The sequence below is a fragment of the Salvelinus fontinalis genome, chromosome 7 (genome assembly GCF_029448725.1).
Source record: "Salvelinus fontinalis isolate EN_2023a chromosome 7, ASM2944872v1, whole genome shotgun sequence".
Taxonomy (NCBI): Eukaryota; Metazoa; Chordata; class Actinopteri; order Salmoniformes; family Salmonidae; genus Salvelinus; species Salvelinus fontinalis.
In genome coordinates, this window is record NC_074671.1 from 24,495,187 (window position 1) to 24,509,506 (window position 14,320).

Here is a 14,320-nt window from a genome sequence, read left to right on the forward strand (position 1 = left end):
GATTGAGTGCCACAGTATGAGTTATAATACCCATAAAACCTGGTGTGACGTTCTGATAACCGTTTGAATCTCTCTAGGACAAGGTGACTTTTATCAATATATTCTTTCACCTGTATTTACCCCCCCAAAATGAAATGCTAATTATCTGCTAATGTGGCTATTGTTATTTTTTTTATTTAACTAGGCAAGTCAGTTTAGAACAAATTCTTATTTACAATGACAGCCTACTTTGGAACAGTGGGTTAACTGCCTCGTCAGCTCGGGGATTCGATCCAGCAACCGCCCAACGCTCTAACCACTAGGTTACCTACCACCCCTTCATGATGATCTGGACGAGACTGCCAAATCGAGGCAAAGGTAAGAATCTCTGGATTAACTATCTAATGTTAGCTAAGTGTATTAATGTAGATATTGGCTACATTTCTTTAAAATGGACAATTCTGTGAACGGTCTTGTGCAAGTTTTAAATTTACACAATACCTGTTAGCAAAGGTGTCAGATAGAGATGACGTGCAGGAAATCTTCCATGATTTCTACTTTTATGGTAATTAGCATTTTTCGGATCAGATTAAATAGAGCCGAATATATTGATAAAAGTATCCTTGTCTGAGATTTACATAGTTATCAAAATGTCAAGCCAGGGTAAGACTACACAAAACAGACCATATTTTTAAGTGTCTAAAATCCTCTATGGGAAAAAGTAATAGTGGAAAAACGATTAGAACAGTCTCTCTTTTTGGCCGCTAGGTTTTATGGGTATTATGACACCTCCACTGAGGGGCATCACACTGATGCTTGGCAAATAGCCTGCCCTTTCCCTTACCCCCACCCAGCGGACACAGTTGCCAGTGTGTCCACACAGATGTATCATACACTCGTACGCATGCACACACACTACATGTCGTCTCCTCTGAAATGAATGTCGTCATTCAAGGCCACAACACAAAAACCAAATCGTAGTCAAGAAAAGGTTTAGAGACGTATCTTTATTTACAGTATCAGGACATTCATGTACAAATTTGTTCCCATAATAAGGAGCCTCTCGTTTGATAGAGACAAACTTGGACCAATTTACAGTAATTACTATTGGGAGTTAGGACAGAAAAACAAGCGCCGTCTGCATATACAAGTAAATTATTTGCAATTATTGCTGAAGAGATTGAAACCCATGGGATGTTTCCAGTTCTGGGTCAAACGTGTGCAATGGCTTTTTAAACAGTATAATTTAGAGACATACTCTCAAAGCAACATAACGTTTGTTTCATCTACATAGAATTAACCCTCTCTCCCCCGTTCCCATTTTAGAAGATATCGATAACCTTAAACAAAACACCTTAAGAAAAGACATGGCCTGGCAAAACATGGACAAAAAACTGGAGAGAAAAAAAAAGGGAAAAAAATATGCAATTGCATTTATGGCCCAAGTCATTGCTAATTCTCCAAGCATGGCACCAAAGAAGAAGAAAACAAAAACAAAACAAAGTATCACAACAAGGTTTAGGGCCAGATTCAATCAGATCGGCTTTAGCCAAACCCACATAGCTGATGTTTTGACATTGTCGGAGGTGGAACCGTGTTAGAGCTGTCAACGGATCCCGCCATTATACCTGAAGCGGACATCGCCATTGGCTGCACAGAGTCGCATTGAGAGAAATCCCATGCAGCCTTGTTTACAAGTTCGAACATTGGAATGTGAGATGCAATCTACACCTCGATTAGGCTGATAGAAATCCTCACTATTTTGCTCAATGATTTTCTATTCGAGCGTCATTATTTCCATATAGCCTACACTTTCTCGTCCTGAACTTTAATGCAAGTGGGATGGCTGTGGTTTCGTAACAATGACCACAAGAGCAGCTCTGATTTGACAGCTCCAACGCAGTTCCACTTCCGACACCGCCAAAACATCAGCTCTGCGGGTGTCGGATATGGGTTAACGCTTGATCTGACTGAATCTAGGCCTTAGTCTGGATTAACGATTCCCATGTATAGTAAAGCAGCACAAACATAAGACAAAAAACAACAGGAAAAAAATAAAAAAAAGAGTTTGGCTTACGAGTACAGACCATGAGGTGGGTTAAAAAGTGTCATATTTATTCTGGTTTGTAAGTGCGACATTTTGTACCGCTTTCAGCTAGATGTAAGAGCAGGGGTTCTCCACTATGGTTCCTGGTGAGCTACTGGATGGTGCAGGCTTTCACTCCAAGCCGCCATTAATGTACCTGATTTTACTAACCAACCAATTAGGGCTGTGATCTGGTGTGTTAGTGAACGGCAGGAGGGAGACCCAACACAACCAGTACCTCTCCAGGACCGGAGCGAAGACCCCTTGTGTAAAGGTTGAGATGTCTGTGTGTGTGTCTGTGTGTTTGTGTCCTTCAGTATATGAAATCCCCGGGGACCTCTTGGAGGGTGCTAAAGGGCTCCTCGAACTTGAAGCGCTTGGAGATAGCCTTCTGGTCGGGGTTTATGACCTCCTTGTCTGTTGACTGGCGACACTGGCCCAGTGTGTAGGCTGCCACCACGATCAGCTCCTCTGTTACAGGACCTTCCTTCTCCTCTTCCCTGATGGGGCTCTCAGGGCTGGCTGGCTCCGAGGGGCACTTGGTTGAGCCGATAGTCTCTTTCACCGCTGTTGTCGCCTCCTCCTCCTTTTTCTCTTTTGGCTGGAGCCACTGGTGCTGCAGGCACTCTTCTGCTGTGGCACGGTTCCTGTTGGGAGAAAGGAGAGTGTGAGGCCAGGGAATCAATGGGAATATCCACCTTCTTCGCTGGCTTGGTGGGTTTCAGCAAACATTTTTTAGTACCCTTCCCCAGATCTGTGCCTCGACACAATCCTGTCTCGGAGCTCTACGAACAATTCTTTCGACACCATGGCTTGGTTTTTGCTCTGACATGCACTGTCAACTGTGGGACCTTATTTAGACAGGTGTGTGCCTTTCCAAATCATGACCAATCAACTGGATGTACCACAGGTGGACTCCAATCAAGTTGTAGAAACACCTCAAGGATGATCAATGGAAACTGGATGCACCTGAGCTCAATCTCAAGTCTCATAGCAACGTAAATCTGAATACTTATGAAAATAAGGTATTTTTGTTTTCTATTGTCAATGAATTTGCAAAAATGTCTTAAAAAAATGTTTTTGCTTTGTCATTTGTCATTATGGGGTATTGAGAGGAGGATTTTTTTTATTTAATCCATTTTAGAAAAAGGCGGTAACAAAATGTGGAAAAGGTCAAGAGGTATGAATACTTTCCGAATGCACTTTATACACTGAACAAAAATATAAAACGCAACATGTAAAGTGTAAAGAGCCTAGAAATGTTCCATTAACACAAAAAGCACAATTTTGGCACAAATTTGTTTACATCCCTGTTACTGAGCATTTCTCATTTGCCAAGATAATACATCAACCTGACAGGTGTGGCATATCAAGAAGCTGATTAAACACCATGATCATTACACAGCTGCACCTTGTGCTGGGGACAATAAAAGGCCACATGTCTCAAGTGTTTCATGTCTCAAGTGTTGCTATTGGCATGATGACTGCAGGAGTGTCCACCAGGGCTGTTGCCAGATAACTTAATGTTAATTTCTCTACCATAAGCCACCTCCAATGTTGTTTTAGAGAAATTGGCAGTACATCCAACTGGCCTCACAAAGTGTAACCACGCCAGCCCAGGACCTCCAAATCAGGCTTCTTCACCTGCGGGATTGTCTGAGACTAGCCCCCTGGACAGCTGATGAAACTGAGGAGTATGTATGTCTGTAATAAAGCCCTTTTGTGGGGAAAAACTCATAATTGGCTGGACCTGGCTCCCAAGTGGGTAGGCATATGCCCTCTCAAGCCCAACCATGGCTGCCTCCCTGCCCAATCATGTAATATCCATAGATTAGGGCCAAATTTATTTATTTCAATTGAACTGTAACTCAGTAATATTTTTGAAATTGTTGCATTTATATTTGTATTCATTTTTAGGGCATTAAAGAGTCAATACTCACTGGGGTTCTTTGATGAGCAGGGCTTTGATAAAGGTGATGGCGGCCTGGTCTACATGCTCCAGCTCCTCCTCCTGGTAGCTGATGTTGATCTGGGAGATGTTGAGGAATGTCTCCTGCTTGTCCTCTCCCAGGAAGGGAGATATGCCCGTCAGCATCACATAGGCCAGTACACCAATACTCCTGTCAGCCATTTACAGTGACAAAGGGTTAGACAGCCACTGGAAATAAGTTCCAGATTTTCTCTCTAAGATAAACTCATAACTTGACATGTGCATAATGGAACGGTGCTGTTTTCTTTCATGTGTGAAGTTTTTCATTTTCTATCCCTTTTTCAAATAAGCTTTTGGATAATTCAATCACAAGCCATACAACGTACTGTTGCACTAAGTTACAGTACAGTGAAATGCCACTTACCACATATCTGTCGCTGTGCTAATCGGCTCATAATTCAGGATTTCTGGAGCTGCAAAACATTTGTCTTTATTTTTTTGGGGTGAACTATCCCTTTAAAGATTTTGGACATGTTGAGTGCAGTGACCATGATGTCCATAACAAAATGGCGTCTGCTGCACTACTTACCCACATACTCCGGGGTCCCCATGATCTCCCTGAGCTCCTGACTGCTGCTCACCATCCTGGACAGACCAAAGTCCACGATCTTGATGTCCCCCAGAAGAGCATCGCTGGTCAGTAGAATGTTCTGGGGCTGGAGAGGAAGAAAGAAAAACACAGCAGCTTCAGAGGAGGTCCAGTGGGGCTAACTTGCGTGTGTTTGGTACTGCGTCTAAACAGCGATATTAAAGCTCGATTCCATCTTTAAAGGGATAGGGCAACATTCTGGCAATGAAGCTTTTTCGCTAGTTAGCAATGGCTCCAGAAACGACCTTCAACGTCCTTCAAACTGCACGCATACCTCCAAGAAAATTGGTATCCGCGAGTTCATCTGACTCTGGGTAAGCAGAAAAAAAATGGCCAAAATGACACACTATCCCTTTAATCACAAGGTGGACTATGTGATCACATGCATATAACAAGAACATTGGTAAAGTGTCTAGCAGGTGTCAGGGACTGACCTTGAGGTCCAGGTGCACCATGTTGTTCCTGTGGAGGAAAGAAACTCCCTCTAGGATCTGTCTCATCAACCTCTTCACGTCCTCCTCTTTGAAGGCCTCGTCCCTCTCCGCCACACACTGGTTAAAGATCTCTCCTCCTGCTGCACTGTGGACACACACCGACCGGTTAAAGATCTCATCTTTTCCATACAAACATGCAACCAAGTTGAAACCGTAATAGTAGTATTTTACAAGCTGCTTTGCGTTTCGGATTTGACAGGCTGGCTATATGCTGGTGTGCATTGGATGCACACAGACCACAAGTAAAACCACACATCTTATCAGTACAAACATTCAAACCTTTCATTTTGCATTTCACTATTCTCTCTCTGTCACTAATGTCTTAACCTCAACAAGTGGTTTGCTATATTCTTTGGGAGTCTTGGATTGCCTGTCCTGAATGACCAATCACTGAATGATTGATGACTGTGATTACTGTGTTTCTCATGTCTGGTGGTGGTTATGCTGCCTTCCAGCTAGGTCTGGGCTCCTGTCTGGCGGTGGTGATTATGCTGCCTTCCAGCTAGGTCTGGTCTCCTGTCTGGCGGTGGTTATGCTGCCTTCCAGCTAGGTCTGGGCTCCTGTCTGGTGGTGGTTATGCTGCCTTCCAGCTAGGTCTGGGCTCCTGTCTGGTGGTGGTGGTTATGCTGCCTTCCAGCTAGGTCTGGTCTCCTGTCTGGTGGTGGTGGTTATGCTGCCTTCCAGCTAGGTCTGGGCTCCTGTCTGGTGGTGGTTATGCTGCCTTCCAGCTAGGTCTGGGCTCCTGTCTGGTGGTGGTGGTTATGCTGCCTTCCAGCTAGGTCTGGTCTCCTGTCTGGTGGTGGTGGTTATGCTGCCTTCCAGCTAGGTCTGGTCTCCTGTCTGGTGGTGGTGGTGGTTATGCTGCCTTCCAGCTAGGTCTGGGCTCCTGTCTGGTGGTGGTGGTGGTTATGCTGCCTTCCAGCTAGGTCTGGGCTCCTGTCTGGTGGTGGTGGTGGTTATGCTGCCTTCCAGCTAGGTCTGGGCTCCTGTCTGGTGGTGGTGGTTATGCTGCCTTCCAGCTAGGTCTGGTCTCCTGTCTGGTGGTGGGGGTTATGCTGCCTTCCAGCTAGGTCCGGTCTCCTGTCTGGTGGTGGTGGTTATGCTGCCTTCCAGCTAGGTCTGGTCTCCTGTCTGGTGGTGGTGGTGGTTATGCTGCCTTCCAGCTAGGTCTGGTCTCCTGTCTGGTGGTGGTGGTGGTTATGCTGCCTTCCAGCTAGGTCTGGGCTCCTGTCTGGTGGCGGTGGTGGTTATGCTGCCTTCCAGCTAGGTCTGGGCTCCTGTCTGGTGGTGGTGGTTATGCTGCCTTCCAGCTAGGTCTGGTCTCCTGTCTGGTGGTGGTGGTTATGCTGCCTTCCAGCTAGGTCTGGTCTCCTGTCTGGTGGTGGTGGTTATGCTGCCTTCCAGCTAGGTCTGGTCTCCTGTCTGGTGGTGGTGGTGGTTATGCTGCCTTCCAGCTAGGTCTGGTCTCCTGTCTGGTGGTGGTGGTGGTTATGCTGCCTTCCAGCTAGGTCTGGTCTCCTGTCTGGTGGTGGTGGTGGTTATGCTGCCTTCCAGCTAGGTCTGGTCTCCTGTCTGGTGGTGGTGGTGGTTATGCTGCCTTCCAGCTAGGTCTGGGCTCCTGTCTGGTGGGGGTGGTTATGCTGCCTTCCAGCTAGGTCTGGGCTCCTGTCTGGTGGCGGTGGTGGTTATGCTGCCTTCCAGCTAGGTCTGGTCTCCTGTCTGGTGGCGGTGGTGGTTATGCTGCCTTCCAGCTAGGTCTGGTCTCCTGTCTGGTGGTGGGGGTTATGCTGCCTTCCAGCTAGGTCTGGGCTCCTGTCTGGTGGTGGTGGTGGTTATGCTGCCTTCCAGCTAGGTCTGGTCTCCTGTCTGGTGGTGGTGATTATGCTGCCTTCCAGCTAGGTCTGGTCTCCTGTCTGGTGGTGGTGGTGGTTATGCTGCCTTCCAGCTAGGTCTGGTCTCCTGTCTGGTGGTGGTGGTGGTTATGCTGCCTTCCAGCTAGGTCTGGTCTCCTGTCTGGTGGTGGTGGTGGTTATGCTGCCTTCCAGCTAGGTCTGGTCTCCTGTCTGGTGGTGGTGGTGGTGGTTATGCTGCCTTCCAGCTAGGTCTGGGCTCCTGTCTGGTGGCGGTGGTGGTTATGCTGCCTTCCAGCTTGGTCTGGTTTCCTGTCTGGTGGTGGTGGTTATGCTGCCTTCCAGCTAGGTCTGGTTTCCTGTCTGGTGGTGGTGGTTATGCTGCCTTCCAGCTAGGTCTGGTCTCCTGTCTGGTGGTGGTGGTGGTTATGCTGCCTTCCAGCTAGGTCTGGTCTCCTGTCTGGTGGTGGTGGTGGTTATGCTGCCTTCCAGCTAGGTCTGGTCTCCTGTCTGGTGGTGGTGGTGGTTATGCTGCCTTCCAGCTAGGTCTGGTCTCCTGTCTGGTGGTGGTGGTGGTTATGCTGCCTTCCAGCTAGGTCTGGTCTCCTGTCTGGTGGTGGTGGTGGTGGTTATGCTGCCTTCCAGCTAGGTCTGGGCTCCTGTCTGGTGGCGGTGGTGGTTATGCTGCCTTCCAGCTAGGTCTGGGCTCCTGTCTGGTGGTGGTGGTGGTTATGCTGCCTTCCAGCTAGGTCTGGTCTCCTGTCTGGTGGTGGTGGTGGTGGTTATGCTGCCTTCCAGCTAGGTCTGGGCTCCTGTCTGGTGGCGGTGGTGGTTATGCTGCCTTCCAGCTAGGTCTGGTCTCCTGTCTGGTGGTGGTGGTGGTTATGCTGCCTTCCAGCTAGGTCTGGGCTCCTGTCTGGTGGTGGTGGTGGTTATGCTGCCTTCCAGCTAGGTCTGGGCTCCTGTCTGGTGGTGGTGGTGGTTATGCTGCCTTCCAGCTAGGTCTGGTCTCCTGTCTGGTGGTGGTGGTGGTGGTTATGCTGCCTTCCAGCTAGGTCTGGGCTCCTGTCTGGTGGCGGTGGTGGTTATGCTGCCTTCCAGCTAGGTCTGGGCTCCTGTCTGGTGGTGGTGGTGGTTATGCTGCCTTCCAGCTAGGTCTGGTCTCCTGTCTGGTGGTGGTGGTGGTTATGCTGCCTTCCAGCTAGGTCTGGTCTCCTGTCTGGTGGTGGTGGTTATGCTGCCTTCCAGCTAGGTCTGGTCTCCTGTCTGGTGGTGGTGGTGGTTATGCTGCCTTCCAGCTAGGTCTGGTCTCCTGTCTGGTGGTGGTGGTTATGCTGCCTTCCAGCTAGGTCTGGTCTCCTGTCTGGTGGTGGTGGTTATGCTGCCTTCCAGCTAGGTCTGGTCTCCTGTCTGGTGGTGGTGGTGGTTATGCTGCCTTCCAGCTAGGTCTGGTCTCCTGTCTGGTGGTGGTGGTGGTTATGCTGCCTTCCAGCTAGGTCCGGTCTCCTGTCTGGTGGTGGTGGTGGTTATGCTGCCTTCCAGCTAGGTCTGGTCTCCTGTCTGGTGGTGGTGGGGGTTATGCTGCCTTCCAGCTAGGTCTGGTCTCCTGTCTGGTGGTGGGGGTTATGTTGCCTTCCAGCTAGGTCCGGTCTCCTGTCTGGTGGTAGGGGTTATGCTGCCTTCCAGCTAGGTCTGGTCTCCTGTCTGGTGGGGGTTATGTTGCCTTCCAGCTAGGTCCGGTCTCCTGTCTGGTGGTAGGGGTTATGCTGCCTTCCAGCTAGGTCCGGTCTCCTGTCTGGTGGTGGGGGTTATGCTGCCTTCCAGCTAGGTCCGGTCTCCTGTCTGGTGGTAGGGGTTATGCTGCCTTCCAGCTAGGTCTGGTCTCCTGTCTGGTGGTGGTGGTGGTTATGCTGCCTTCCAGCTAGGTCTGGTCTCCTGTCTGGTGGGGGTTATGTTGCCTTCCAGCTAGGTCTGGTCTCCTGTCTGGTGGTGGTGGTTATGCTGCCTTCCAGCTAGGTCTGGTCTCCTGTCTGGTGGTGGTGGTGGTTATGCTGCCTTCCAGCTAGGTCTGGTCTCCTGTCTGGTGGTGGTGGTTATGCTGCCTTCCAGCTAGGTCTGGTCTCCTGTCTGGTGGTGGTGGTTATGCTGCCTTCCAGCTAGGTCTGGTCTCCTGTCTGGTGGTAGGGGTTATGCTGCCTTCCAGCTAGGTCTGGACAGTAGCTTTAGCTGTATAGCTATTTGACATTCCAGGGTTGAGGTGGAACATTTTACTCTTATTCCACCACCTGGGTGATTCTGCCCCGGGCGATGCTAGCTGTTGAGTGAGCCACTCCTGGCGTTGACATAGACAGCCCTTTATAATGATATATGGCCACTGTTAATGAGGAGAGACCATTTTTAAGAGTCTGTTTGCCTCTGTAGCCCGCCACAGACAGTGATATGTCCTGCTAGTTCACCAGACAAGGTCATGGATCTCCTCTTGGGTGGGCTTCGGAGGTGCCGTGTGTGTGTGTTTGGGGTGGCGGGTATGTGTGTGTGGCTTAAAGCAATGGCATTCTGTTCCAAAACTTCTCTGGGGGAACTTGAGTCTATTCCAGTGTCCCCCATGGGAGACAGCTAGATATTGTATCTAGATCAAGGGAGTGTGTGGAAGGCTCCATCTCGCTAGAGGGATTGGTTCTAACATAGCACACTAATTAGGGATAGTGCACTACAATACCACTATTGACACGGTTTGATTGACCACATGATCATACGATTGTGATTAGTGAATAATATTATGAATATTTCACAACACAGTATGCCACAAAGTTAATATAAAAATATCCAAGACAGTTAATATAACTAAATGACATGGAACGGAAAGGGCTTGCCTTTTGAAATCACTGGCAGTTCTTAGTGACTGAGGGATAATACTTTATTTTACAGTCCTATTTCAGATGGTTATTACAAAGAATGATTAATGTCTTATGTCTATTTCCTAGTACTTACTAAGCACTGCTTCAATTAATCCCAACAAACGTAAAAGGTCATTATTAGGTAACCATTGTGTACATCATATCATGTGGCTAAGTAAATACCAGGCAAGCAACAGACTGTAAACTCAATACTATTTTAAAGTCTTGTGTTATCTCTCATAGTACCAGTTGTGTAAAGTACTTAAGTAAAAAATACTTTAAAGTACTACTTAAGCATTTTTGGGGGGTATCTGCACTTTACTATTTATATTTTTGGACTACTTTTACTTCACTACATTCCTAAAGAAAATAAAGTACTTTTTACTCCATACATTTTCCCTGACACCCAAAAGTACTTGTTACATTTTGAATGCTTAGTAGGACAGGAAAATGGTCCAATTCACGCACTTATCCCTGGTCATCCTGACTGCCTTTGATCTGGCAGACTCACTAAAGACATATGCTTTGTTTGCAAATGGTGTTGGAATGTGCCCCAGGCTATCCTTAAATAAAAAATAAAGAAAATGGTGCCATCCAGTTAGCTTAATATAAGAAATTTGAAATGATTTATACTTTATCTTCAGATAATCAAGTATATTTCACCAATTACATCTAATTTTGATACTTAAGTATTTTGAAGACCAAATACTTTTAGACTTTTACTCAAGTAGCATTTTACTGGGTGACTTTCACTTTTACTTGAGTCATTTTCTAAGAAGGTATCTTTACTTTTACTCAAGTATTACAACTGGGTACTTTTTCCAGTCTTTATGACATGAGGAACTAGCGGGGGGGGACGACGACGACGACACCACCCTGTGCCCCTTTCCACACGACACCTTATGTGACACGTGAAACTAACTTCATTTCCTCCTGACCTGCAGTGGCTGCCACCCAATTAGCTTGGAAAGCGAGACACGAGAAAGTTTGTTGAAAGAGTGAAGCTTATCAAAAATAGACAAGGGCTCCCTTGAAGCCAACATTAATTGGGTCCTGTCTGGGTATGGAGGGAGTTTCAGAAGTTGTTTTGGTTCTAAGGCTGAAAATACAGCGCTTGCCACATGCCAGGTTGAAAACACAAAAAGGTGGAACATAGAGACGTCAGATTTTCGTCAGCTGAGTGGTAGGCTTCATGTAGGCCTGCTGTACTGTATTGTCACATGGGTCTAAACTCACGGTATGTGGTTTTGGGTTATGCTGTATTATATTTTTTCCAGGTGGTGTAGCTCTACGCTGTGTTGCTCTGTGGTGTTGCGCTGTGCACATTATGGCATTACTAGTAATTCTATTTCCCTGGAGCTGTTGTTGTGTTGCTCTGTGGTGTTGCGCTGTGCACATTATGGCATTACTAGTGATTCTATTTCTCTGGAGCTGTTGTGCTAGTGTTGTGTTGCTCTGTGGTGTTGCGCTGTGCACATTATGGCATTACTAGTAATTCTATTTCCCTGGAGCTGTTGTTGTGTTGCTCTGTGGTGTTGCGCTGTGCACATTATGGCATTACTAGTGATTCTATTTCTCTGGAGCTGTTGTGCTAGTGTTGTGTTGCTCTGTGGTGTTGCGCTGTGCACATTATGGCATTACTAGTGATTCTATTTCTCTGGAGCTGTTCTTGTGTTGCTCTGTGGTGTTGCGCTGTGCACATTATGGCATTACTAGTGATTCTATTTCTCTGGAGCTGTTGTTGTGCTAGTGTTGTGCTGCTCTGTGGTGTTGCGCTGTGCACATTATGGCATTACTAGTGATTCTATTTCTCTGGAGCTGTTGTTGTGTTGCTCTGTGGTGTTGCGCTGTGCACATTATGGCATTACTAGTGATTCTATTTCTCTGGAGCTGTTGTGCTAGTGTTGTGTTGCTCTGTGGTGTTGCGCTGTGCACATTATGGCATTACTAGTGATTCTATTTCTCTGGAGCTGTTGTTGTGTTGCTCTGTGGTGTTGCGCTGTGCACATTATGGCATTACTAGTGATTCTATTTCTCTGGAGCTGTTGTGCTAGTGTTGTGTTGCTCTGTGGTGTTGCGCTGTGCACATTATGGCATTACTAGTGATTCTATTTCTCTGGAGCTGTTGTTGTGCTAGTGTTGTGTTGCTCTGTGGTGTTGCGCTGTGCACATTATGGCATTACTAGTGATTCTATTTCTCTGGAGCTGTTGTTGTGCTAGTGTTGTGTTGCTCCTCGGCTGTATCTAGGATGACATGTCCAGTGGCTAAGCCTGGGTGGGTGACTTGTCTCTGGTTTGTCTATGGCGGTCTGTCTACCCATTCTCTTCCCTCTCCGAGTATAGGATCCATCATCCAACAATTGGCCAAACTCGTCACAGACAGACAGAGACAGAGAAAGACAGAGAGAGAGAGAGACAGAGAGAGGCCCCATCGAAAAGCAGTGATGACTCCAGTCAATGCACTCTCTTGCAAAGGGCAGACAGCTGAGAGAGAAAGCCAACAACCTCTCCTCATTCATTATCTTTATCATCTTCCAGACAGGTGAGTCACACAGTGAGCCCATGCCTACACATCAGAGTGTACAGTTAATGTCCTTGAGTGATATTAAAACACATGGGCCATGTCTCAATAGTTGGAGAATGAAAGTCCTTTCCTCAGGTCTTTTTCTTCATTAACACTTGATAGGTGAGTAGGATTCCGCTATATTGCTCATGTCCTGCCAGATCAGCTATCATGGAGGTAAGAAAACAAGGTTGTTCAAAGGGCAACTCCACCACTTTTCAACCTCATTTTCCTTATCTCCAGCGCAATACCAGTGTCAACACGTGTGAAAAACGGCATATTATACATGAAGTTAAAGTCCATAGTCAAAAGTTAACACTTTAAAAAGTGCTTTTTCAAACACTGAGATTCACGGTGACGTGGGGAGCAAGAAAAATACCCTCCCTTGGGCTAGAAACTCGCTGCAGGTTTTTGAAAAACACAGTTTTATTTTATTTTCAATACTACCCTGTAATGTCACAAAAGCATTTTTTTTTTTTAGGACCTTACATTTTGTTTTACCACAGCTGTTTTCACATATGTAGACACTGGTTTGGTGCTGGAGAAGAATGGAGGTTGAAAAGTGGCAGAATTGCCCTTTAACTCGTGAGACACAGCATATAACTAACTCTCTAGCTGAGGGCGAAATGTGCTTTTCTGTTATTGTCTCTTAAGGCAATTCTGGAGAGATAATGCAAAAAACCCCTGCAGTTTCACTGCCTCACCATCAGGTGTCAGTCAAGGGTAGAGGAGATGGGTACAGTAGCCTGGTTAATGTCTATGACAGTAACAGAGTGGGATTAAACCTAAACAGAGGGAGACCTCCTTCCCAGGTCGAGGTCTGGTACAGCACTCTGCTCCATATGGTCAGCCACGAAAACACCCCATGGAGCACTAACTAAAGGCTGAATCAGGAAAATCATGTTATCAGCTTTGTTTTCCCTGTAACTCAGTGGTTGCTAAATGTTTCAGCATTGTGACCCACTAATCAAATCATCACAGCTGAGTCTCAAATTACAACTCTGACTTGGTCCCAAGTCCTGACCCACCATTTGGGGAAACAAACTGCCCCAACTGCAAAAAAATAAAATAAAAATCTGGATATTTTCAACGTTAGTCACTTGGTACCAAAACAACAGAGGGGATTCTGTTTGAACTTTGCGACCGGTATAATGCCGGACACCAGGGACGTCCAACTGGCAGAGAAAACTCAGACAACACGGCACAGAACCAAAATGTTTTTTTTGTGGGAGGGGGGACAGTTTCTTAGAGCCTCCCCTTCTCTATGTATTCTCCACAGACACCGAGGACATGGAGGGCTCAAACTGGTTCCTCTGTTAGCACGCCCAGTAATTATAGCCTAGCGCTGCCAGTTTAGCCTCTTAGAGCCTCTAACCACTGAGTGCACCAGGGGCGTCAGGGGAAATGAATCTGGCGGATTCATAACTAGGTCATTGCTGTTTTGGATGATGAGAGCACGTCTGGCCAGTTGCTGCTGTGCTGTTTTGGTGTGGTGGGACCGGGGGTGAAACCCCATTCTAATCCGAGGGGGCTCACACAAAGTGACATGAACTCTTAATGCCAAAGTGCCACACACATCACATGCACAAAAGAAACTATTGGAATGTAGCCTATTGCCCCATTTCAGAGAATATGGGAGTCTTTTTCTGAGTATAATATTTCTAGATTTTGGGCCCTTAGCTCTCAGTATAACAGGTCAATCATTGCTTAATCTGATCTGCTGAAAATGTAATGATGAATAGTATGTATTGGGATCAGTGGTTCATATGAAATAAGATTATAATTTTGATACCAATTTCCACGATACTAGCTTGTCAAACTATTTATGTGGATGGGATATCTTTGAACGTGACCTAAATCAGTGTTCAGTCT

At 46.8% G+C, this 14,320-nt stretch overlaps 1 protein-coding gene across 1 annotated transcript in view; it reads right to left on the reverse strand.

The window, feature by feature from the left end:
* Positions 1-966: 966 nt before the first annotated feature.
* The window catches only part of LOC129859262 (serine/threonine-protein kinase 17A-like), a 43,735-nt gene continuing 30,381 nt past the window's right edge, over positions 967-14,320 (reverse strand). Inside the window, exons 3-7 of the mRNA XM_055928804.1 lie at positions 5,079-5,223; positions 4,585-4,711; positions 4,420-4,468; positions 4,006-4,185; positions 967-2,712 (exon numbers count right to left, since the gene is read on the reverse strand). Of these exons, the coding sequence (XP_055784779.1) occupies positions 2,379-2,712; positions 4,006-4,185; positions 4,420-4,468; positions 4,585-4,711; positions 5,079-5,223 (835 nt within the window). The 3' untranslated portion in view covers positions 967-2,378. The remainder of the gene's footprint in view (positions 2,713-4,005; positions 4,186-4,419; positions 4,469-4,584; positions 4,712-5,078; positions 5,224-14,320) is intronic.